This window comes from Carettochelys insculpta, chromosome 28 (assembly GCF_033958435.1).
Source record: "Carettochelys insculpta isolate YL-2023 chromosome 28, ASM3395843v1, whole genome shotgun sequence".
In the NCBI taxonomy this organism is placed as follows: domain Eukaryota; kingdom Metazoa; phylum Chordata; order Testudines; family Carettochelyidae; genus Carettochelys; species Carettochelys insculpta.
Window position 1 is genome coordinate 7,621,715 of NC_134164.1, and position 25,842 is coordinate 7,647,556.

At 58.5% G+C, this 25,842-nt stretch overlaps 1 protein-coding gene across 2 annotated transcripts; it reads right to left on the reverse strand.

Moving 5' to 3' along the window:
- Nucleotides 1–64: 64 nt before the first annotated feature.
- Nucleotides 65–25,842, reverse strand: ATXN7L3 (ataxin 7 like 3). Of its 2 annotated transcripts, XM_074979369.1 has the most exons (13): nt 25,509–25,841; nt 21,660–21,772; nt 19,348–19,480; nt 15,222–15,393; nt 14,695–14,792; nt 13,869–13,891; nt 8,827–8,872; nt 7,837–7,868; nt 7,564–7,632; nt 6,358–6,401; nt 6,050–6,121; nt 4,762–4,895; nt 65–4,387 (listed from the first exon to the last, which is right to left on the reverse strand). In XM_074979369.1, the coding sequence occupies exons 2-13, from the start codon at nt 21,708–21,710 to the stop codon at nt 4,239–4,241; spliced, it is 1,023 nt and encodes a 340-aa protein (XP_074835470.1). In that variant the 5' UTR covers nt 21,711–21,772; nt 25,509–25,841; the 3' UTR covers nt 65–4,238. The 2 variants fall into 2 exon arrangements, with proteins under 2 accessions (XP_074835470.1, XP_074835471.1); XM_074979370.1 differs by lacking the exon at nt 6,050–6,121 and having other exon boundaries at nt 25,509–25,842.

Sequence of the window (25,842 nt, forward strand, 5' to 3'; positions counted from 1 at the left end):
GTAGTTCTAGTCAGGTGGGTAGACAGCTGCACATCTCTGTATAATATCATTAAAGAGGCTTGGATACCAAGTCAAGATGCATTTTATTTACATGGGCAGCCACAGTCTAGTAATGGGAATACACGGATCTTACAAAGTTGGAACTACCTGTACAGGATGGATTACATATGCAAAAATAAAAATTTCAAGACCACAGTACAGTACTTACCCCACCTTCCCCATGTGATCACTGCCTGTGTCACTTCCCACCCCTGCCGGTTGTGTTGAGGAACACAAATGGGAAGTCACAGGTGCAGGTTTTGTATCATTACAAACTAAAACCCTCCTCATGACCAGTATCATGATAGGATGCAGGGTTTCAAGTGAAGCAGGCTTACCTTAAAAATTAAAAAAGGGGGGGGGGGCAGGGGGGAATACAGAGCCTGTATTAAGTGGGGGGTGGGGAAAAACCCCAAAGCAGCCTTGGTCTCCTCTCTAAGGCTGCATTTAAAACTCTAATGCAGCAGATGCGTTTCCAAGGGTTTGCCACCAGCAGCTGCCACGGTGAGTCCAGCCTGGGCTGATTTGGGGTGGTTGAGGCCTTGCTTTCTTAAGTTGCCTGACTGGAGAAGCGATACAGGACAGACCGGTCCATAGTATCGTGGTACCTCCATGGGAGTGAGCTACACTGCCTCAGGCACTGTCAGAACCAGGAAGGGAAGTGGCTCACCAGCCACAGAACTGCCACAGTCATCCTCTGTGTGAAGGATTTTAGTATCACCCATTCACCTAAGCAGCTTCTTTTAATATTTGGTGCAAGAGGAAGACCCTCACAAGCCTTCTTCCTTCTGTGTATTGTGCTATAGAGACCCACCATACACAGTCTGCAACAAGCAGTTGGAACCTAGAAGGAAAATCCTGCTCTGGCCATCTGCTGTGCCTCCTGCTCCAGCCAGGTCTAGACCACCCCCCAGTGGGGCTCGCTCTGCAGGAGAGCAGTCCCGGCCTCGTCCCTCAAGGTTCTGTTGTTCCTATTTCCAACTGGCCCAGGGCAGGTATCTCAGGGCAAGCTGTGGCTTCTAGCTAAGCAAGAGTCAAAGTTGCATGTAGGAGCGGCATGCAGCCCGGCCAGGCTACCAGCATTGCTTCCACTCCACTTGAGCCCAGAGGGGTGCGAGGAGCCTGCAGCTGCATCGAGTGGAGTCACAGGAAGGACAACACAGGGACACCAATGAGCTCAGGTGGGTGCACCAGCAGTTGGGGAAGGGCACAGCTTAACTTGAGCCCAGCCCCAAGCCAGGAGACATCCCTGCTCTGGGCCAGAGAAAGGGAGGTGGGCCACTCAAAGGGAGGCAGCCAACACTGTGCGTTCCCTTGTGCAAACAGTGAAGGTGGTGCAGGGCTCACCTCCGCTACGGCTAGCCAGGGGGATGAAAACGCACCCGCGCTGCCAGCTCAATCTCACCCACCAGCACGGACCTCCCCAGCCAGTGGATGGCTCTGGCACATGCAGCCCAAGTGAGCTCTGCAAGACAGCGCCTTGTTGACGGGGACAAGTGCATGTCCAACCTGCCCCCAGCCAGTGCCCTGAAGCTCTACACCTTTGTACCCATGTCATAAATTTGTCTGTCGTCCAACAGCATCATGATTCTTCACCTAGCTTAACAGGCTCCCTCCCCCCACCCCCACGGGCTGGAGGCAACTTCTGATTGGCTGCCTAACCAGGGGGTGAAATTCCTCCTCTCTCTGCAGCCAGCGCGTTGCTTGTGAACAGGGCGGCTGGACTTCTACAAGCCAGAGGACCACAGAGCAGAGTCTAGCTCAGAACAAAGGCAGCCTAGGGCCAGCCGGGCACTTGGCATTGGTTGGCTCAGGCGGAGAATCAGCAAGGCTGCGAAACACAGAATGTCTCCTTTGCCTTACGGGTCCGTTCATGTTTGTCAGCCCGCAGAGCCTCTTGTTCAGGGCTTAGCCATTTCCACCTTGCCCGAGGGAGGCCTGTGACATTCTGGGCTACTTACAGCTGCTGCTTTGCTGTACTGGAGAGCCCAGCTGAAAGCTATGCCCCACCCAACACAGAGAACTACCTGCCAAACAGAAGGCAGCTGCAGTAATACCCCAGCCACGCACCTCAGACTGCAGGCTGGGAACATGGCCCCAAGCTACACACACTTCCTCAGCATTAAAGGGAACTCCTCCTCCACTCCTCTGGGTGAGGGGCCCCCATTTTCAGTCTAGGGGTGGGGCCCCAGGCTGTCTTGACCTTTAACAGCGAGATGCAGCCAGCAGAGATTACACTACATGCAGCCTGCACCACTATCCAAATAGCTAGCCCTAGGTGAAAGGGACGGCCGACAGCTGGCTGCTCCAGAGGATGCTTTTAGCTTCCTGTCCTGCTGCCCTTTCAGTGAAACCAAGGCCGCTCGAGACCCCTCTGGTACACAGCATGCACGAGAGGGCTGGCTGAATGCCACAGCTCCAATGAGAAAGCAAAGGAGCAAGATGGTGGGATTCCCACCCCCCCTGTTCTCAGATGCTGACGGAACCTGCTGTGCACCCAGTTGGGGCCAGGCTCACACACAAGGGCCCAGGAAGTCGGATGCGCTGCTGCCTACAGGCCAGAGAGAACTCTGCCATGGCAGGTGCGACGTTCTGGGACCAGGGCTGTAGCAGGGTTTGTCACTGTCAGCAAAAAGCTGAGAAAGCAACAGCTCCTTCGGGTCTTCCTCTGCCCCCCAAATCAGACCACATCACGGCAAACGAAAAAAACCGGCCCGCTTGGGTCTCATTCCCCAGGGAGGTCTGCACGGTGCAGCCGGGTGGAACAGCTCAGCTGATCGATGCAGAGATGGGAATTCAAGGCCAACCGGAGAAGCTGCCCTGGGAGATCAGAGGGCCCCCCAGGGCTGAAAAGAAAATTAAGATGTGTTCCAAGTTGGCAGGAAGTGCCGCGTGTCCTTGGAAAACGAGGCCCAGGCAGAGCGTGCAAGGTAAGGACTTGCCTCGAGCAAAGGGCAGCCCAAGCAGCACGATTCAGCAGCGCTCATTCCTCCCTGCCAAAAGCTGGGGAAATGGGTGGCAGGAAAGGGGGCCAATACGCTCTCCCCTCCCCCTGCCCCCCTTTTGGAAATGGTGCACCAGCCTCACTGTGCAGAGAGCGCTGCCTCGGAGGGACAAGCCCAGGGACGCAGCCAGAGCCTGTGCTTTGGCACGGCCCCTGCTGCCACTTTGCACTGCGGCGTGGCGTCCCGGAGCATCGCCAGGCAAGGCAGAGCGTGGCCGTGGCAGGCCCTGCCCCACTGCGTGCCCCGACCTCCCTGGGCAGAACAAGCACCAGCAACACCACAGAGCCAGCAGCCGAAAGCCCAGCCAGGGCGCTTCCGCGCCCGAGGTACACTAGGCTGAGGGGGTCTGTGTGACCCTCCATGAGGTTCTGTCCTCGTGCCCCCAGTCCTCACCCAGCACACTGCCAAGTGCCCGCTCTGGGGCCTGCCCAACCAGCGAGCACCAGCAGAGCAAGGCTGACCCACAGCCAGCAGGGGAGCGCACACCACAGCTGGGGCCCCGCAGCCAGCACTGACTGACCCCAGCTGGTGCAAACGAAGAGCCCTTCCCTGCCTGGGCACAAGCCAGGCCCCTCCACATGGGCGGGGACAGAAGCCAGAGGTGTCCCCTCCCGGCCACATCAAGGTCCAGCCCAACGCCACACAACCCTCCGCCAAGGGAGAGGCCTGGGCTACCTGGAAAGCAGAGGCCCTGCACCCTGGGCATTGCCAGCTCGTCTTCACGCCAGCACCTCTGCTCCCTGGAGGAGCCGGCTCGGGCGGGACAGGCCTGGGCCTCTTCCTCCTCCGAGCAGGCGGGGAGGCTGCAGGCCTGGCACAGCGTGGCCTTCGCACGCCCTCCTCCCAGGCCTGGGGTGCCGCTGGCAGTCCCCCCTGCCCGGCTCTAGTGTTGCCAAGCGACAGAAGCCACCACAGTCATGATTGGACATCCAGTTAAAAAAAAAAAATAAAAAAAAAATCACAGAATAAATAGACGGGGGGCGGGACGACCACGTCAGGCACGTCCCCCAGCCTCCCAGGCAGTGACACCCTGAAGCTCCACAGCAGCCCCTGCTGGAGGCAGGCGCCCCCTGCGCTTGCACAGTCCGGCTTGCTCTCTTCACAGTTGGCAGGGCAGGAGCGGGGGTGAGGCACCGCCTGGCTCCTCCTGGTGCCGGCAGAGTCAGGGCAGGTCTGGCGCGGGGCTGCCGCCCTTCAGTTGATGTCGTCGTAGATGCTGGGGGTGGGGGGCGCGGGCGGTTTGGGTTTCTTCTTCTTGCCGGAGCTCAGCCCCGGCGCGCCCCCCACCAGGCTTAAGTGCGGCTTCTTCTTTTTGGTTTTCCGCGACTCTGAGTTGTTCGTACCTGGGGGAAGAGGGAGCGTGAGTGGGAGCCGGGCTCCCAGCTCTGGAAGAAGGAAGGGACAGGCCGCATTCTGCCCCCCACCCCCCTGCCACCCCCAAGCAAACCCCCTGGAGCTGAGAAGGGGACAAGAAGTGCCCTGATCCTAAGACTTGGCACATCAGTCTCCCCCCGCAGACCCTTTGCTGAGCCGGCTGGGAAGCCCAGCCCCACCTGGCGGGGAAAACAGCAAGCCAGCTGCAGGGAGAGCAGATGGGCTTCCTGTTAACTGGGGGGCCAAGTACACCATGGACCAGGGACCTGCCCCAATGCCTCTGGCCCTTGCCCCAGGGCTCTGGCAGCTGGGAGGGATGCCAGCGCCGGGCCCTGGTTCTTACTGGCTTTCGAGGAGGCCGAGTCAGAGGGCGAGATGTCCGAGGAGCCGTCCCACTGCAGCCGGCTCATGATGGCCTGGCTCTCTGAGACGTCAAAGCTGTCGTTCTCCACGGCGCCCTCTGCTTCTGGGAGCGAGCTGGGGGGAGCACATGGGAGAGGGTCAGAGCCTGTCTCGCATCCCTTAGCCATGTTCTGCACCCCCCATCCCCCCCACTGCTGACGCTATGTTGCCCCCAAGAGCATGGGGTCCCCTGCAGAGTGAGGATGGCAGACAGTGAGGCCGGGGGGAGAGATGCTCCAACTGGCTAGCCAGGCAGGCCTTAGGATTCTCTGCCAGGTTCCCCCACTGCTGTTCCGTTCGTTTTGGGGTGGGGATAACAAACAAGGCCCCTTTGGTTCTGAGCCTTGCCCAAAGGGCTGGCTGCTCCATGGGAGGGACTGCGCCTCGCTGAGGGACCCCTACTACTGCCAGGCCAGCCCCCGGCACAGCAACCCCAGCCCAGGTTTGGCTGCAGTGAAGGGCAAATCCAGGTGGTCGCAGTGGGCGGTGTCACAGCACCTCCACACCGCTCCTGGCAAGAGCCTGGCCCTCACGCCCTCCTGCTGCTCCCCGGCTCCATGCAGATCCCCTCTCCTCAGCCCACTTCCAGCCTTCTGCTGTCCCAGTGCTTCAGATGGGTTCCCTCCTCCAGGAGCCCAGCAGCTCTCCCCAGAGCCAGGAGCAATGGGGTGGTGGGATGGGAGGCCCCTTTGGCCCTGGCCTCAAGGTGAGAAGTTTCACAGCTCGTTCAGGGGCACCCTCAGGAACTGGGGCGTTTCCATGGGAAAAGGCTCTGGATTATTAATACTCAAATTGTGTCACACTTTCTTCTGGTGCCTGATTTTGTTCTCATGTGACATTTTTACCGTTACTATGGCCAGGGGGCGCAAAAGCTGGAAATGATCCGGGCCTCTTGGAGATGGTCTGCCCCACGCCAGCCTGGGAGACCACTCCCCTCCACGTGCCTGCCTGGGCTGCTGTCCTACCTCTCAGGTCACCTGCCTCCAACCAGGGCGAGACACATTCCCCAGGGCCACCATGCGGCGCAGGGCAAAGTCCCCACTAAGCCTGGGGCTGGTCTGGGGAAGCTGCTGCTCCTGCTGTCTGTACTTGGCTGGGATCTCACACCCCAGCCTGGCTACACGTCTCCGAGGCGAGCCTGCTGCGCAGCCCGGCCTGGGGGCTGCGAGCCCAAGAGCCCCTCCATCTCCCCTGGGCGCGCCTCGGCTCGCTTGTCTGATCACACTTACGCAGAGGGTCCAAGGAGGTAGACCCTGACTGACCTCCGCTGCTCGTCTGTATGCTGGGGGCAGCGCAGCGACCTGCGGGGGGGGGGGACACAGGAGTTCAGAGGCCTGGAGCGTGCAGTGACTTGTGTTTCCTTTCCCTGTGCTTTCCAGCCCTACCCTTGCTCCCCTGCATGCCTGGTGGGTGAGTCTTGCCCTTGGAAGGAGGGGCTACCCATGGGAACTCGCCAGCAGCTGCTCCTGGGACAGGACGCCTCACCCCCACACAGCTCCAAGCTGCAGCTCGGAAAGGGCCTGCCCAGGGCTCTCACCTGGTACACATCTTCTTGGTGTGTTCGGAGATCACTCCGCATTGCTGGGGAGAGAACAGACGGGGTCAGCAAGCACAGAGGCTGAGGGGGTGACCGGAGGCATCCCAGGGCAGGTGGATTGCTGTGTGGGGCTTTCAAAGGGACCTTGCTTGGCAGCCAGAGACATAAACCTCCCATGATTCTAGGGGCAGCACAGAGCTGGAAGATATCACTCCCCAGGGCAAAGCAGTGGGCTTTGCCCAGGAAGTGGCTGCAGCAGCATTTTAACTCCTAGGGCTGCCAAGGCGACCTGCCGTCAGCAGCCCATTCCCTAGTCTGCAGCAGGAGCAATGAAACCAACGAGACTGGTCAGTTTTGCGGCTGCTGTTTAGAGTTCAGCAAGCAACAGTGGCAAGGGGAAGCAACCAGACACACTGGGTTTTTTTCGTGCAGGGACAAGTCACCGGCATCTGAGTTAGGCAGCCTTTGGCCAAGGAGCAATGCCCAAGAGGAAGGATGTGGGAGAAAAACTTCAGAGAAAGTGGCTAAGACCCCCCCTGCTCCACCCCATGCAGTCAGGAAGCAGAAAGCAGGAGAGCTTCAGATGCTTCCTAGCTACAGCAGGGGTGAGCAACCCCAGCACAGGTGCCGAGTGCCATGCAAGCTGATTTTCATCGGCACAGGAGCCAGGGGCTCAGCCTCGCCCCTCCTCTCACTTGAAGCGGGAGCTGGTGCAAAGCCTGTGGGTTAACAAAAGACCAGCTAACGCCACCAACCACCACCCAGGGGAAGAAGCGGAGCTTTACTGTTTATTTATGAATGAAGCGGCTGTAAGTTGGACTATTAGCGACTTTTAAAAGCATCACCGGCACTCGGACCACACAGAGGTCGAAAGGTCAAGATGGACCTTACTTGGACAAGGTCCCTGGACCTTAACTCCCAGGCTCCATCTCCTCCAGCAGGAACAACTCCCAGGGCAACCTAGCAACATTCCCTCTCCTCTGGCTATCTGCATGGCTCAAGCCCCAAGCAGAGCAGGAAAGCCACACAGCACAGGGCAGGCTCAGCGCCCTTTCTGGATCTTCGCTCTTCCTCGCCCAGGGGAGCAGCCTGCAGCTGGGCGAATGGACACGCAGGTTCCACTGCCAGTCAGCGTCCGAGCCGGGCACAGAACCCAGAGCAGAGGAGGACCGAGGGGGTGAGAGTCCGTCCCCGGGGGCCACTCACCGTGGTGAGCAACGAGCGGAGCTCCTCAGGACCCAGCGTTTCGTAGTTGATTCCGGAGGAGTTGCTGTACTGCAGGGGGACACCAGAGCGACTGAATGTCACGAGCATTTCCAGAAGCGCGGCAGGGGAGCCTTGCAACGCCCGACCCCGCTCAGGCCCCGCATGCGCCTTGCCGGGGAGCCCTTCGGATGAGGGGAAACTGAGGCATAGCCCAGCACGCTGCCCACTGGGCCACGCTGCCCCCACCCCACGTGGATTCACACCAACACTCACCTTAAAGGGATCTGAGTTCCCACTGAGCTCCCCTGCAAAGAGGACGAGATGGTGAGAAACGTCACTTTGGGCAAAGGAGGAGGTGGGGGGGTCAGCCGCCAGCCATGCTCCCTCCCTGCCTGGCATGGGGAGACCCCGAGCAGCCCTGCGTGTGGGCACAGTGCTTCGCAGAGCCTCTACGATGCCAATCCTGCCCCAGGCTTAGGGAGCCTGAAAGAGGCCTAAGGGGAGAGGGAGGCACAGGGGAACAGCAGAGCGAGCGAGGGCGGAGCCTGGAGCTGGTCACGCAGGACAAAGAGCAGCGGGAGCATTTGGGAGAGATGCCCGGGCCGCAGGGCAAACCCCTGCCCCCGCCCTTCCTTTGGGGAGCTCAAGCCAGCTCTGATCATGGGGCATGAGCTGGGGTGTGCGGGAACCCCCGACAGCCTCACCAGCTCGCTGCAACCTCACCTGCCCACGCTTCCCGGGGAGCAGCTCTGCCCTGGCGATCAGCCTCCCCTGCAGGGGTGCCACACCCCAGCAACCCGCAGTGAGAGCACGTGCCGGGGCAGGAGCGACGAGAGACAATGGGGCAGTCGAGGCTGGGCCCAGGCAGCAGCTCCACAGCCCAGAGCCAGGAGTGAAAAGCTCAGGCCTAGGATTTTGCATTCTCGGGGGGGCGGGGGAGGGAGAGGAGACACGGGACACAGGTGAGGAACCAGCCAGGCCTCTCTCAGCCACCCACTGGCTGCCCCAGGGTTTCCCTCCAGGAACACATGCTGCAGGCTGATGCCCTGCTCTGCTCCCCCTCCAGCACTGCACATCCCACGGCATTGTCATCATCCCACCGGGGAGCTTGGCCTGCAACGGTCCCACCCGCCACACAGGCGCTGCAAGGGCAGGACTTAGCAGCAGGGAGCTGCTCCACAGAGACCTCAGGCCTGTTCTCCTGGGCAGGGAGGGGCTGGCTTAAGCCCCGCCCCCCCCCAGGTGCCCCCCCCCCCCACTTACCATTTTTGTGTTTTAAGGATTTCGATCTCCGGGGCGAGTTGGGGTTCTGCAACGAGAGGGACAGACGCGTTGGGGAGAGGAACAACAAGGCGGGGTCTGAACGCTCCTCCCCGACTCCCTTCCCCAGCCCACCCCACGGACAAGAGCGGCCAGCTCTGACGTCTGATAATGCGCTTTCCCCCCACACCTGTCCCCCTGGTTACACAAGGGACGCTCTCTCCTGGGGACCCTGGGCCACTCGTCCGACGCCTGAGGCTCCCTTCGCTCGCTAGGGCAAAGCGCAGCCTGCAGACTGCAACTGGCCCGCCGAGGCACAGCTCCTCTTCGAGGGCTTGCACGTATCGATCTGAGCTAGGCGTCTGCGTGCGCAGCCATCGGAAGGTCGTACCATAGCTGCTACCCATTGGGTTGGCTGAGGAGCCCCCTGGAGTGGCACCAGTGTGGACCCAGCCAACCTGACCACCCCTGTAGCTCCTCCTTACCGCCAGCGTAGGCTGTCGGTTCCACGGCCAAGTCCTCGTGGCTGCACCCAGCTTGCTAGCGCTCTACTGTGGAAATTGTTCTCCTCGCCCAGCACGTGGTTCTTTCACTAGTTAGGGCACTTCCACTCTACCCTGAAGACGGACTCGCTCACGGTCAGACTTCCGGGGCTCGATCTCAGGCGTCTAGTCCAGACGTGCGAAATCGCCCTCTCGGGGGGTGGCAGTTGACCTGTTCTCGTTATCGCAAGAAGTAAGGGAGGTCGCCAGGAGAAACTCTCCCACTGCCCTTCTCGGGCACAGAGAGCCGAGTCAGTCGAGCGCAGAAATGGCGATTTTAGCTACGCCATTGCCATAGCAGGAATCGCGTATCTGCAGTTGACTTTCAGCCTCATACAGACGCAGCCTTAGTGTGAGGCACTCAGCGGAGGGAGCGGGGTCTCCCTTCTCCCCAGCGTCCCCTCAGGACCGTGACATGAAAGAGTCCCAGGGCTTCAAAGTGCGGCTCCTGCTCGAGGTCTGCGCCGACAAGTGACTCCCCGACTCCCGTCTTCGTTGTCTGGGGGAAGCTCCACGGGCGGAGAAGTGACAAACTGGCAAGTCTTGTAAGCCCCAGACCCACGAGGAGTTGGACTCCCAGCACCATCTGCTCCTCATGGAGTCAGCACTTCAACCTCCAAGGCAGGCGCCCACATCAAGTTCTGTGGTGCGCCACGCACCGCCTTCGACCCTTGGCCTGGCACCGAAGCCTTCTCAGCACTGGTGGTCCCCGAAGCCCCTGGCCCATCGCCGCTCCCACATGCTGGTGAGGGCTTTAAAGGCTTCCAAGTCGTTGGCACTGGCTCTCACAGCCTCAACAGAGGCAGCACCTGAAAGCTCCATGGCCGTGATGTCGCTGCCTCGGCATCCTGCACACCAGCTCCGACTGGCCACGACTTGCCTGGAGGAAAGCCGGTGCTGGTCGGCCCTTCAGCCACGCTGGACGCGTACCAGGCGGTGTGGGGGCGTATCGAGATGAGGCGCTTCCCAGTGCAAACTGAGGCCTCTGGTCCTCAGCGCATCTCCAGGGCCCAGCCTGTCTTCATGGGCCCACCTGTGCTGGCTCAAGTGCCTGGCTGCTCAGAGCCCCAGCTTGGCTGTTCACGGCATCACCAGTCTGACTCGTGGCACCGACCTCCATCCTGCTCCATGCACGGCTGCTCCCATTCGAGGGCCTTCACGGCAGGTGGCTTGGGATCTTCGACACGTTTTGCCCACCGCACTGAGGCTCAGCACGGTCTCTCTTCAGGACAGTGTCCTTCCTGGCGCTGCTCCACTTCAGGCTCTCTCATCCAGTGTTCAGCAATCTTGGCCCCCTCAGAACGTACCGGTGCTGTGCGCAGTTCCCACTCTCCCCTGGTCTCGCTCAGCAGACCAATCCCCCACTTCTCGCTCCTGGGACCGGTCTCGCGCACCATGCTGGTCCCGTCGGCACTCTCAGCCCCAACTGCCGCAGCTGCCCACCCTCCCTCCACAGCTCCTGCTGGGTCATCGCCGCCATGGCTTTCCATTCAGTCTCGCCTGCCTCCCTCCGAGATGCCTCTGTCCTCTCGGACCGTTCAGTCCCCTCAGACCACCGCCTGCACAGGGACGTGGGAGCCCCTCAATAGCAGTTTTGGATGCCTTGGGCGTACCACCAGGCACAGGGCACTTTGCTCCCACCTCGGGTGGTGGTGGGGTGGCTCACGCTACAGTTAGTTACCTGTTGCTGGATCCTCAACCTGCCACTCACGCCTCCCGAGGAAGCTCCTCACACCCCGCTGCCTGAACCACCCGGGGATGCGGTGGAGAGGGTGCCCCCCGCCTGGCCTCCTCCAGCTCCTCTCCTGGTGGGCACCTCAGTCTCAGGTTCTCCCGCTGTGGACTTCCAAGTTCTTCAGGACCTCCTCCACTAGGCACCTACCAGTCTCATCCTCCTCGTGGAAGAGGTCGCTGAGTCGGTGGACACCCTCACGTCGGAGAGCCCTATACGGGTGGCCAGTCTGTTCCATAAACCCATCATGTTCCCCATCACCACCATCTGGCAAACTCCCGCCTCCATTCCACCCACCGCTTAGAGCACGAACAAGCTTTGTGCCAATCAATGCCCTCAACACAGGTGGCCCTCGGCCCAGTACCTCTATGTTTGCCACCTCCATTGCTCCCTGGTGGTGAAGGCAAGTTAATGAAAAGGACCGATAGGGCCAACAGGCTCCAATCCCCAAATCTAAGGGAGCTAAGGGCCTAGATTTGTTCAGTAGAAAGATCTGTTCCACAGGGGTCTGTTGCTCAGGGTGACTAACCAGCTGGGCATCTTGAATTGCTACAGCTACGACTCACGGGCCTCCCTCCTTAAACCTAAGGACTCACTGCCCAAGAACTGGTGGGAGAAGTTCCACGCCAGCCTGCCGGAGGGTAAGGACATTCTCCTTCCTGTGTTCCATCCTGAACCTCACAGCTCCCCCGCGAGCAGCAGCAGCTGCGCTCTCTCGACATGAGGCAGGTGCTTGTCTTCCCCATCCAACGGATGAAGCCCTTCCGCAAACCTCGCAGCTCTTTGGGGCTATTGCTGATCACACAAAAGGGCTCCTGGTTTCATTGCAGCGCATCTTGCCCTGGATCAGGTCCCGTACACAAGCATGTGATGACCGGGGCCAGCAGCCTTTCCGAGGCCATGTGCCGGAATCTGACCTTTCAACCTCCATGTCCAGTTCGAGGGCTGGTGATCCTTTTTAAAGTCACTTACAGTCCTACTTATAACAGCTTCATTCATAAACAGACACATGAAACAGCAAAGCTCTGCATCTTAGGCGGTGGTCGGGAGCATGAGCTGGTCTTTTGTTCGTCCACAGGCGGCCTGGCTTTGAGTAAGATCCCGGCTGCACGGGGGAGGGGAGAGGCTGAACTCCCGCCTCCTGTGCGGATGAAAATTGGCTCATCTGCCACTCTTGGCACCTGTGCCGGGGGTTGCTGACCCGTGCTGTGAACTCGTGAAGGTTACTCTGCCGCCTATTATGGCGCATTCTGCGGGGGCTCAGGCCTCTTCGACTGCCCTCCTGGCTCATGTGCAGCTCCGGGAAACCTGTTGAGCCACGACCTGCCCCACTGTCCGCACTTCTCCATCGCGCTGTGCGACCGCACCGCAGTCCGACAGAAGCAGCCTTCGGGGCGGCCGTCCTGGAGTCAGCCGTGTGGTGATTCTGACCCCCTCCTCCTGGGTCTGGCTTGTGAATCACCTGAGACACAGATACGAGCAAGCGCCCGAAGAACCAAAGCCCGTTTCTCACCGCTGCTCCTGTCTAGCCCATGCTCACCCTGCTACCCCACTGGCGGAGTAGCCGGCCAGAAGGAACTGAGGGGCGGTCAGGTCGGCGGGGTCATATACAGGGCTCTGCAGCCGGCCCACCAGGGAGCAGCAAGGGTAAAACTTTCCAACAGCCACAGACGCGGCGCGCACACCTCACTCGAATGGATCTGAGCCGCACGGCCGCAGGACAATGGCGAGGAAGCGCTGTATCCTGCCTGTCCCGCCCACGCACACCGCTAGGCAACGCTCTGAAGTGGGAGTGGCTTCACCTGCTGCTCCCACCCCTTGCAAAATCCCATTGGCTGGTTACTGGCCCACGGGAGCTGTCTATTTTGAAGCACGGACAGCACAGGGAGCCCCCCTCCCCCCAGGCCGTCCGGGCTAGTCACAGAGGCATATGGTTCATGCCACGGCCGGGCAGGCAGCAAACCCACTCAAGAAACCCGCTGGCTGCAGGTCACCCAGGTAAGACTCCAGGCCAGAGCCGTGCCCCTCCATCCGCCCCCACACGACCCAGCCCCCTGCCCCTTCTTCTGCACCCCGACCCCCATCCCCTGCCCCAGGTCACAACCCCCTCCCAGACTCCACCACTGTACTGCAATCCCGTCCCCCTACCCCTCCTCCATTAATACCGTGGAAGAGCGCAGCCTTTGACCGCCACCTCCCCACCCACGCACCACAAATTAGCTCCTAGAGCTGGCAGAGACACGCACACTAAGCTGCTACTCACCCCCCACCCCGCCAACACCAGTTCCCCCCCAGGTCCCTCTTCCCTGCCCTCTCCATCCTGACAGACAGACGCCCATGCGCCACAGTGCGAACTGTGCTCCCCCAGCAACGCTCAGGGTCCCTCCCGGAGCAGCCGCAGACCACGAAGGGAGACGCCCCGGCCGCAGAAAGCGCTGGGACAGCGCGCAGAACATCTCGTGGCCTGATGCAGAGCCGCTGGAGGAGGCTGGGGTGCGAACGGAGCCCGGCCTCGGGCTGCCCTGCTGAGCTCCCTGCACGACATGCCTCTGCAGCCAGGCTGGGCCGTGGAGATGCCCCAGGCCATGCCGATCAGGACAGGCCCATGCTTCCAGGCCAACCTTCCCATCCCCCGCTGCCAGCATGCACCCCGCAGCCCACACCCCCGGGCAGCCCAGAGCTCGCAGTGTTCTGTTCTCTCCCACCACGACAGAAACGAGGACTGAACATCACCCCACCCTGCCCCTTGGCATGAGCCACGCAGCACGCACCTTATCCGATTTCCTCTTCTTTGCTAGGGAGGGAGGAGAAAAGAAGAATATCCTTCAGCTGTGACAGAGCCACCAACAACCTGCAAACCCACCTTGCAACCCAGCCCCTCCAGGGGCAGTGCAGCCAGCAGCCCGGGCCTGAAAATCCCTGTGTCCTACGTGAGTGGCTGGGAGAGGTACAAGTGTCCACAGGAGCCTGGGTGGGAAAGGGGGACCAGGCAGGATGGCCAGGACCATGTCTGGCTTTAGCCTTTATGATGCTGGCCTGTGTCACCCTGCACAGTTGTGCTCCAGGCATGGAATACACAGCCCCAGGTATTTACTGCTCCAGGCTCCCCGGCTTGGCCGGCTGCACAAGGATTCTGGCAGGATTCTTGGTCGAGAGAAGCCGGGGTGCAGGAGACAAGGCAGTGCTGAAAGGTGGCCACACAAGACCTGAGCCACCTGGTCCAATGTGGCACCAGGCAAGATCATCCCCTCACCCCATGCAGGCGGGACGGGCTCGGGCTGGGATGCAGAAGATTGAGGTTCAGTTCCTGCTTCTGCCCAAGACCTTGGGCAAGTAGTTCTGGGCATCCACCTCTGCTCCACAGATGAGCAGTCAAGGACAAACCCCATGGTGGGGCTGCCAGGCATACGGGATTGTGGGTAAGGACCCCCTTAACACCCACACTCCCTGGGGAGACGGGTGAGGGCCACAGCTTCCATGCGGAGGGGACAGCCAGCCCATACATGCTACGGATGATAAACAAGGGAGGAACCTCTGACCCACCAGAGCCTGTGACAGGCAACCGTCCCCACCTCCACCCCCCCACAGCTGTGCTACCTTTCTTCTCGGAGCCGTAGGACCAGTCGTTATCGTTGATGTCATCATTGTCCTCCTGGTCACTCTCAGATTTGTTCATGTTGTTGCTGCTTGCGATCCTGTTGGGAGAGAGACCCAAGAGCGCTCAGCTGAGGCCTCCCCCAGCCCGCAGGGTAGAGGGATGCCCAGCTGCCCCACACCTGTCGAGATCAGCTCCCTCTCCAGACCTGGGGCTGGCTCCCCACAGGGAGCTCACAAGGTGCAGGGCTGGTTCAACAATGGGAAGGTTTCACAAAAAGGGTAACTGGCAGTTGGGGAAATGGGCGCCAGGACTCCGGGTTCTGTTCCCGAGTCGGGGAGAGGAGCAGGGCCCAGCAGTTACCAAACCAAGAGGACTGAGACTCCTCGGTTCTGCTCCCAGCTCAGAGGAGGGAGGGTGGCCTAGTGGTTATGCCTTGGTTTCCGCCGGGGGGAGAAGGGCGAGGGCTCGGTGTTTGTGACCCTTTGGCTGCCATGGCTCTGGGTTCAGCCCCCCCGCCAGCCCGCACCTCCTGTTTGCTATCCGGCTGCTGTTGCGGCCCATCCCGAGGCACTTCTCCAGGTGGGGGGCGAAGCGGGAGGCAGCGATGCTGCGGCTGCAGTTGGGACACACGCACTCCTTGTTCTTCCACTGGTTGTAGACCTGGCCGAAGATATCCACGCCGGGCTGGTCCACGATTTCTGACAAGTGGGGGCACAAGCATCAGCTCACCTAGTGCTAGGGTGTGGGCACAGACCACCTCCTTGGGGGCCCAGCGACTCCTGCCAGCCACACAATGCTCCAAGAGTCACACCATGAGCCCAACTTTCACCCCGACAGAGAGCCAGGACCAAGAGCTCCCCCTAGACTCCAACCCAACTTGGGGCACAGAATAAGTTTAACTCTACCTGGGGTTTGGAAACGCGTACAGCACCTAGCACTGGTGGCAGGAGTTCCAGGGTGAGCTGGCCCTTTAAGAGAGTGGGGTTCTTCCATATGTGTTCTAGGCTTAGCTCACCTCCCCAGGAGGAAGGATAAATGCAGAGGCTGCAGGATGGGGAACATGTGATGGGCCGGCCAAGACACACCCTGGCAGCCTGGCGAGCGAGCATGCAAAGAACAGGCAGGAAAGGGCTGGCAGAGAGGCCTAGCTAGGCTGAGTAACCCTCCAGAGCTTCTTGGCAGAAACTCCCAAGAGGGCAAAGTCTGATTAACTGGGGCCAGGAGGGGAGGGACGAGGAAACTGAGGCAAGGGGGTGGGGGGAGCCCAACTGGGAATGTGCCAGGGTCCAACCATGCGAGCATAGTGAGATTCCCTGGATATCCTGCCAGAGAAATAGATCCCCATTAGCAGAGCCAATGCCAGGCAAGTCCCAGTGCCTCCAAGCAGCTTGCCCTAGATTGTCAGGAAATCCAGCGTTCATTGAAAGGCCAAGTTCGAGGTTCAGATTCATTCCTGTCACCTGACCCTTCACTGCCCAAACCATCCTCAGGAGCAGGGAAGGCTCAAGACAACCCGAAACGAAGCGACACTTGGGAACGTCTCTGTAAACTGGTTTCTCACTCCAGGTCCAGAAGGGGAGCAGGGCAGGAGCCTGGTTGGACTGCAAACAAGTCAGGGACCACCAGGGTTCTTTGGGATTCCTCCCCGGGGCTGTAACTCAACCCCCTCGTTCTACAGCACAGAGTCCCAGAAGCAAGAGCCCTGCTAAACTGAGCCATGAAGGTGGAGAGGGACCCCAGCTCTGCCTCTCTCTGACATTAGCGCCTGGCACTGTAACACAACGCTAAGGCCATTCTGCAGCCTGAGCCACACACAGGTTTCACACTGGACTGACCAACCCATTAGGGGTGCAATTTTTAACCAGTCTAATGATATGGCTGCAAGCCTTAACATCAGGGCAGTGAAGCAGATACGAACAAGCCTTGTGCTTGCCACAGCTTCTTCCCCCTCTCAAACCAGGTCAGCTACCCCTCAGAGGCCAGCTTTCTACTGGGATCTCTGCAAGCCCAGGGAGAGGCCACATCCCCTCTGTCTAGTCCAGGGCTTGGCAACCAAAAGAGCAAGAACAGCCTTTTTTTTTTTTTCCTGAATTCGGTAAAAGACTTAATTCAAGAGCCGCAGCACATGTGAATACGAGACTGTCCTTAATAAATAACGTCAAACCCTACTTGTTGTAACCACTATTTTAAGAACAGCCCACACAATGATTTGTGATGCACAAGCATCACAGCACACACAATGATTTGTGATGCAGTCCATGTTTCCTGCAAGACGGTCACAAACTTTTTACATATTCTATTTCCTCACACTTTACGTGTGTGTTTGTACCACCGTCTTCCTGACTTTCGCTCCTGAACCCACTTGAATTCTGTCAATTTTACTTCATGTTTAATTTCAGTTTTCTTTCATAAAACGCAAGTTGCCCTTCGCAGCAGGAATGCTGCAAGCTTCCTCTTCCTTTCCGAAATCAAGACTTTATTAGCAACACGATTCAAACACAGGTACAGTATCAAATCCCACAATGCACTGCGCATATCAAAGGGGTAGTTATCCAACATCTCAAGATCACCTATCGTTTGCTATTTAGCTATGAACAGTTCATTGCTGGGCTTTTAGATGTTCGCCATTCGTTGAAAATAATTAGCTATTTTATTTTTAACTTTGCAATCACAGCATCAGGAGTCGTAAAGAAGTTCTTAAAGAGGCACATGTGGCTCCAGAGCCGCAGGTTGCAGATCCCCATCAAGTTCAAATGGTATCACCCCTGGGCTTTTGCCAAGGCCTAACTCAGAGGAAGGGGTAACAATTTAAAGACACCCCCTACCCCACCCCACCCCACCCCACCCCACCCCTGGAGCTGAAAGCCTCCTGCTCCAAGGCAGATGGCAACCGCTAACAAACAGGGTCAGGAAGGCATTTATCTTATGGAGAGGTTGTCCCATTACTGCCTCCTGCAGAATTTCCATCCATCGTCCTCAGAAGCAGCTGGGGCTGGCCCATGTCAAGGACAGGGCACCGGGGGTTCTCAATTGGGGGGTGTACCCCAGAAATCTTCCAGCGGGTACATTCACTCATCTAAATGTTGGCCCCGTTTTGCAACAGGCCACATAAAAAGCTAGTCAAGTCAGTACAAACTAACATCACACAACGATTCGTTTATAGACGGCTTAGTGTACTATACCCTGGAATCCAAGGACAATATTTATGTTCTGTTTTATAATTATGTGGTAAAAAGAGAAGGTTGGTTTTTGGTCAGCACTTGTGGGCTGCAACACTTGAAATTTTAAGTCTGATTTCTTACATAACTAATTTTTAAGTGAGGTGAAACCAGGGGAGTACCAATGACAGATCTTGAGGGGGATACAGTGGTCTGAAAAGGTCGAGATCTACAACAATCACCAACAACCATGGGCTCAGCACCCCTTGGTGTTCAACGCCTCTCTGACTATTTCCTTCCATCTCTCCCTGTCCACTGCAGAGTGGCTTCGTTTCTGTAGACTAGCTCTGCGCCAATCTACAATATCATCTACAAAAGGTTGACAGCCACTAGTCAGAAGTCAAAAAAGCAAAGCAGAATGTTAGGAATCATTTAAAAAAAAGGGAGAGAGAATAAGACAAGGAATATCATATTGCACCTGTATAAATCTCTGGTATGTCCACATCGCAAATGCTGCGCATAGATGTGGTGGCCTCATCTCAAAAAAAGGTATCTTGGCATTGGAAAAGGTTCAGAAAAGGGCAATAAAATTGACTGGGGGTTTGGAACGGCTGCACATGAAGAGGAATTAAAATGGTGTGGACTTTTCAGTTTAGAAAAATGGAGACTAAGGGAGACATGATAGAGGTCTATAAAATCATGACTGATGTGAGAAAAGAAAATAAAGAAGAGTTAGTTACTTGTTCCCATAGCATAAGAACGAGGGGTCACCAAATGAAATGACTGGGCAGCACGTTTAAAACTAAGAAAAGGAAGTTTTTCTTCACACACCTCCTGGTCTTCACACAATTGACCTGTGCAAATCCTGGCCAGAGGAGGTTGTGAAGACCAGGAATTTAACAGGATTCAAAAAAAAAAAAAAACAAAAAAACACACACTAGATAAATTCATGGTGGTTCGGGTCATCAATGGCTATTCGCCCGGATGGGTAGGAATGGTGTCCCTGGCCTCTGTTTGTCAGAGGCTGGAGATGGATGAGTGGAGGGGATCAATTGGTGATTCCCTGTTCCATTCACACCCTCTGGTGCACCCAGCATTGGCCTCTGTTGGAATACAGGACACTGGGCTGGATGGACCTTTGCTCTGACCCGGTGTGGCCATTCTTACGGTAACAGATCTGATCCAGGAGGGTTCCCTCTACCCTAGCTCTGCATGTGGGGCAGCCCTGTGTTCCTGGCCAGTTTACCCTGTGGCTGGGTAGCTACTGTAGCTCCGTCTCTCCCTTGATAAAAAGGCCTTTTCAAAGCTCAACAGGGAAGCAAACAGGCCCTCAAAGCGCCTCCTGGGGTGTTCTGGAAGTGAGGGGACCTCCTCTCAGATCCCAATTCTCCATTTCTAAAGAGCCAAGTTGCCCCACCCCTTTACTTCCCCCGAAGATGCTCCTGCCAGTTTGGCCCCTTTAAGACCCAAGAGGGGGCCCTAGAGGGGACTCACCGAAATCCTTCATGCTGTCGGGGTCCGTGTCATCCAGGAAGAAGTAGCCGCACTTAACCGCCCGATGCACCTCAAAGCAAAGCCCCAGGCAGGCGTCTTCGACCAGGTCCGTGTAAATCTCGTGAGCGATGGCCTGGAGCCCCACAGAGCCGGTGAGAACCAGCAGGGCAGGAGCCCTGGGTGCAGCCCCCCAGGTGAAGTCCCCAGGCCCCCCAACCCACCAGTTTCAACTGCGCCTGCTACCACAGCCGCCCAAGGCTGCACCGTTGCTTGTACCAAGTGGGCCCAACTGGGAGGAGGTGCTGAACTGCAAAGTGGGGGAAGGCATTTCCGACGCTGGCCAGGCTCAGAACACGGAATACCCCGGCAGGGCCAGGGCTGAGGTTCATGGCCATCACTGTGTTGCGTATTTGAAGGGCAGATCCCAGAATAATTGAAGCTGCGACACCGGTTGCGAGTGGCTGCACTGCCATCCACAGCAGCAAGACAGCACGAGCTCACCACTGGCTTCTCTGCAGTAACAGGCTGAACCTCTCTAGTCCAGCACCCTCTGAACCTGACCGATGCCAGACCAGAGAATTTGCTGGATTACAGGAGGTCAATATTGTCTAGCACGTTACCACCGCTTCCCCTGCTTTCTGGGCTCTTAGAAGACATTTGGGGTAAATTACAGCTAAAACCCAGCACAGAGCACTGAGAGCCAGCCGGTGGCTGTAACAAACTTGATGGAACCCCGGGAAACTTGGCCACACATAAGTGGTCATCCAGTTTACTAAAATCATGCCACATTATGGACGTGGCCAGATCAGAAAGTTCCAGATTAGAGAAGTTCAATCTGTACCACACCAGCTGGGTTGTTTGTTGTTTTTAAAGAGGCATTTATAGCAATCGCTTCCCATTTAGCCCTCACCGAGCCCCTACCCGCAGGCGCTGAGGGTACCCCGAGCAATGTGTCTCCGCACCACGCGGGTGGCCACTGCAGGCCAGATGTTCCCTGGCGCAGGATTTCTTAAACTGTCCAGTCCATGGAAGACTGGTACTCCATGCACAACATGCAGGTGCGACACCCGCTCCTGACTCTTCTTTTTGATACCCTACGCTGATATCTGTTATTAAAACCGGATACAACGTTACCTCTTCACTGCTATGACACCCGGTGAAATGACTGTTTTGGTTTTTGCTGTGGCTGTGGCTGGCCGGTTTGGTTTTTTGGTCTGACGACTTTTTTTTTTTGAATGAAAGAAAACGTGCACAGGCCTTGTGCATTAAAAAATATCGTCGTTTGGTGGTCTCAAAAAGTTTAAGAAACACTGGCCCAGCACGTGCTCCCTCTCCCTGGGTCCATGCACACAGTCACCCTGGAGAGTTGCCCACAATGCCCTGGGATCGAACAACACAACCAACAGATCTCCCTGCTCCGGGGCCACTCCTAGAGCAATGGTCACCACCAGCTCTGGATGCAGCCACCCACTGCTGCAAACGCAGACTCTTCCTCTCCTAGAGGCGGCAGCTGAGGACAGAGCAGATCAGGGGCCTAAAGAGATGGGCTCTCATGCCCCCCCTCTCTATCCACTGCCTCCAGTTAGAATGGGGGATGCGGCTGCTTTCTCAGGGGCACTCCAAGGAAGGAGAAAGTCGGCACCTACACCTGGACAGAGGGGTCCTTCTGCTCCACAGGAAGCCAGTGGACGCTGCTCACCATACAGCTGCCCTCCCTCCAGCAAGCCAAGTGGCCTTTCCCCAGGCAGCCCCCGGCGCATGTGCAGAGCTGTGGGTCTGTTCTTTAAACTTCACTAGGGAAGCTACAGAATGAAGATTCGCTGTGTTCTGCCTGCCACACCCTCCCATCACCATATCCCACCCCATGGGTGCACAAGAAAGGGGTCGACAGCCAGCACCGCAGGAATCCACATTCCTGGCATTTCAGAGCCCACGAGTCAGTCTGGGCTCTTGCTGACATCACCCCCAGCCACAGCCCCAACAGGGCCAATTCGTCCTGCACCCACAGGCTCATACTGGTGCAGCAGAGCATAGGTTGTGGGCCTGCAACTGGAAATGACTGTGCAGCTCACGTAGCCAGAATCCCGCTGTCTCTCCAGGGCTGAGAGGAGCAGCAAAGCCGGGGCTTTCCCACAGAGCCGCCAGCAGACCCGACTGCTGCAGAAGGAGCGGGGAGGGGACAGTGCCACACAGAGGAAAACCAACGAGTTAAATCTGGGGGTCAGGGACAGTGGGCAGGGTTCTCCAAGGGAGACTAGCTCCGTCTGGAGTGCTGCAGGGCAGGGCTTGCACTCGCGCCAACAGCCTCCTACCTCCAGCTTGCTGTTATCCAGGCCAGACAAAGACATTTCCTCCATTTTCATTTGCAAACGCTAGTGGAGAAGATGCTGGGAACGCACATAGCACGGGCCAGGCTGGGATCCCACTGCACAGACAAGAGGCAAGAAACAAGTCAGCTCTTTAGATGACCGTCGAAGCACACAAGTCCCGCAGCCCATTTGGCCACGTGGGCATCTCCCAAGGGAAGCCATGGATGCTCCACAGCGGGTGTGTCATTCGAGAACACGCTACAAGGAAATAGCCCCAGCTAGAGGACGGATGATGGACAGACGGGATCAGTGACCAACAAACAGGCAGCACCCACTCATCAGCTGCATAGGAGGCTCCATTTCCTGGCACCGACATCCACCACTGGTGCATGGATAGCGCCTGCATCTGGACCACACACACCTCCGCCACAACCAACCAGTGCCCACATGCTGTCTGGAGGGTGCCAGGGTCACTGAGCAGTTCTGATGCAAGAGGCTGTAATGGGCTGGCTGGCTGGGTACAGCTGGAAAGACAGCAGGATCTGCTAGCACAGCTCTTTATTTCTATTGCCATCACCTCTTGGAGGGCTGGGCCGGGCCGGGCCCAGGCCACCACTGTGCTACGAGCTGGGCAGACTGGCCCACTGGCCTGAAAGCCCAGATCATCAGGGCCTGGGGAGGCAGTTCTGCCTCAGATGAGGTTACCCTAGAAATCAGAGCTGCTCTCCCAACAGACGCTCCTTGGGAAGGCCTACAAAAATAACGGCAGAGACCTGGTCTTCCCTCCAACTCCATGGATCCAGCCAGCCCATTACAGGCATGGGCAGCAGAGCAAAGCTGCTGTCTGAAAGCCAGGCTGACCTCCAAGATTTAACATCGAACAACCATCTGCACCACCTCTGATGGGGTAACTTACAAATGTTACATCCAATCACTACCGAGATTTCCAGGAAGAAGCCTTAGCATCGGGGGCAGAAGCCAACAGATTTTGGGGGGAAAACAGGAAAACTGGAAGAGGACAAAGAGGGGCCACACGCAGCATCTAGTTGGGAAACCTGCCAGCTTCCTCCAGAGCTGTGACTATCTACAGATCAAAGCACAGGTAGATAGCAGCTAGCAGCCCATTCCACAATGGGATAGCTCAGTGGTTTGAGCATTGGCCTAATAAGCCCAGAGTTGTGAGCTCAATACTTGAGGGGGCCATTTAGGGATTTGGGACAAACAGGTTAATAAGTGGGGGGAGGGGAAAAGGGATGGTGCTTGGCCCTGCCAAGAGGGCAGGGGACTGGAGTTGATGACCTCCCCCAGTCCCTTCCAGCTCTAGGTGTACCTTCACCCCAGGTCAGCGCTGCCTGTCCACTCACGAGTGTTTCCCAAGTCAACACCTTTCCCACCCAGCAAGGAAGGCTAACGGAGGGGAAATGCAGGGGTGAGGTGAGGCAAGGAATCTCCAGAATAGAAGGGGGTGAGGCAGCAGTAGACCAAGAGTTTGGTGGTAGGGACATGAGGTATGCACACCTTCACCTCTTCTGCCAAGCCTTGCCTTAGGGCCAGCCAGCTCTGGAGCAGTAGCCACAACAGGGGCTAGTAGTGAACTAGCCACATTATTCTTCTGAAAACATATGAATTGCTCAAGCCAACTAGCCACACTCAACCCATCAAATAGCTACATCTCTAGTGACTAGCACACTGGATCCCACAGGGTTGTAGAGGTCAGACAACATGGCCCAGCATCTTGTGGGGCGGGCTGGGCTAGGACTCAGGAGACCAGGCCTAGCCCCTGCTGTGACACTGGTTTGCTGCAACACCTTGGGCGAGTCACTTTTCTGCATTCATTTCCTCTCCGTCTTCTCTATTTGCACCACAAGCTGCTTCTTAATGCTACCACTGCATTCCTGTCTCCTACCAATAGAGCTCAAAGGTCAGTATGATTCTCCCCATTTTTTTCATATGGGAGAAACTGAGGCACTGGAGTAGCAAAACGACTTCCCTGGGGTCACCCAGCAGGCCAGGTTATAGAAACAAGTCTCCTAAGCCCCAGTCCAGTGCCCTACTCACAGGGCCACATAGCAGAGATAATCTGTGTCCACGGACACAGAGTGCCTCAGGCCTGGGTCTCAACGGGCGGCGCTAAGCATGACACACAGGTCAACCTTCCAGAGTTGCTGAGGCCCAAGTCAAAGGGCTGGCAGAGTCGGGGCTAACGAGCCACTCACGTGAGAGCTGGTGCGTCATTAGCCAGAAATGCAGGCTCTCCGTGAGGCCAGCCCAGATACGCAGGGCCTCTCCGCAGCAAACACAGCCTCTGTGTAGGAAAGCAGCCATCCTGCCCCAGCAGAGAATGCAAATCAGAGCAGAGAGACCACGGTACGCAGGCACAACGTCAGGAAAACCAGGACTAGAGCAGCAGCAGGCTGAGATGCACCAGCCAGGAGCCGGCCTCATCCCAGGAAGCTGCAAGCGATCTGGAGAACAGGGCATTCCTTCTACCTTTCTGCACCAGCCGCCCTGATAGTCACCTCCCCTCCCAGGATACCCCGTGCTGAGACCCTCTCTGCCTGCCGTAGGAAAATTAGCTGGGCTGGAGAGGGTACTGCCAGGGGGCTGGGCTGCCGTTAGCATGAGCCCACACACCCTGCAAGAGCTGTGGAGCACAGATATCGCCCCCAACTCCTGGAAGGGAAGTGGGGCAAGGACATCCCTCGCTCTGGAGAAAAGTCAACATAGATCTGCCCCTCCCACACCCGCTTTTCAGAGGATTCTGCCCAGGCAAGCTTGGCACTGGGTTCCCACCTTCAACAGGAAATGCGATTCTGCTGCATCACCTGCCCTGCCCCAGCAAGGGATGCACCTGCAGTCACCAGAGCCGGACAGGTGTGCAGCAGCTGGGAGGGGACGAATCCTCTTCCCCTGCAGCGCTCAACCCTTGGGCTGGTATCAGCGGCTCCTGCTCCCCCAGCCTTCCTGCTGAATGCTGCCAGAAAGGGTCTGATGTTACAAGGGAGCAGCTAGGGAAATACACCTCCCTGTCTCCACCCAGTCACTAACCCAGACAGCCAGATAGGAGCCATGTTGCCAGCCTCTGCACCATGCCAATGACAGGCCAGGCTGGCGCAGAAGAGTGTGCAGGTCTCAAAACCTGTCCCAGGGCCAGCCCTGGCTTCCCTGCACCGACAGGGCTGCAGCGCCCAGCTCCAAGGCCGAAAGAGGAAATACAGATTTCCGAGCTGGCCTCTTCGCTTTCGGAGCCCCCGCCGGTGCATTCCTCGCAGGCCAGCCCCTGTCACCCCCCTGGGCCGGCAGGGAGCGGCGGGTAGCCCCAGGGGAACGGGTAGAAAGCAGAGAGCAGCTCTCGGGGGCTTCCACCAGCTGGGGGCTTCTCCCGAGTGGCCCATTGTTCCAGCCACTCCTGTCGCACGGCCAGGCGTGCTCGGCGGAACAAAAGGGAACGAGCCCCCCCGCAGCTGGCACCACGCTCCGGCCCCCAGCCCCGCCCGCGGCCGCCAAGCCCCCTCCGCAGCCGGATCCGGCACGGGACGGCCGGCCCAGCACTCCCGGAGTCCCCGCCGAGCCACGCCGAGGCGGAGGCTCCGCTGAGCCGATCTCAAGGGAGTGGGGGAGACGGAAGAGACGCCCCCCCCCCCCGGCCCCAAAGAGCCGGCGCGCTGCTCATAGGCTGGCCTCAGCACCTGGCCTGAGCAGGTGAGGCACAGCCCCCCCCCCAATCACCCCGATCTGCCCCCCAGCCCCCACGTACTCACTGCCCCACGTGCCCTGCGGGAGGCGGCCCCGACACCCCCTCCCCCTTCCCAGCGCCCCTCCCCCACACAGGCCCCTCCCCCGCTTACTCACCCCGGCCGTGCGGAAGCCGCGGGCAGGGGACCGGGGGGGGAGGGGGCAGACCCGGGGGCCGCTCAGAGCCGAGCGCCCCGCGAACAGCAGCGCGCACCCCGCTGCCGGTGCCGGTGCCCCATACCCGGGCAGTCAGGGGGCGGCGGCCCCGGCCATGGCCCCGCACGCGGCGGCCGGGAGCAGCCGAGCCGAGCCGGCCGCGCAGGCTGGGGTGGGACTCAGCCCGGCCCTGCAGCAGCCGCGGCGGCCCCGGCCCTAGCGCGCCCTCCGCCCGGGCGGCGGCGGCTGCGGCGGCAGCATTGGCTGGCGGGCAGGCGCTGGGGGAGGGGGGAGC

What these genes read in the sequence shown, in the direction of transcription:
- ATXN7L3 (XM_074979369.1), bottom strand. Translation starts at nt 21,710, where the DNA reads ATGAAAATGGAGGAAATGTCTTTGTCTGGCCTGGATAACAGCAAGCTG. An exon ending in AGAAGAGGAAATCGGATAAG is followed by an intron (nt 8,873 to 13,868) that starts GTGCGTGCTGCG and finishes CTCTCGTTGCAG; the next exon opens with AACCCCAACTCGCCCCGGAG. An exon ending in TACCTCCTTGGACCCTCTGC is followed by an intron (nt 4,896 to 6,049) that starts GTAAGTGTGATC and finishes TGCTCCCCCCAG; the next exon opens with CTCGCTCCCAGAAGCAGAGG.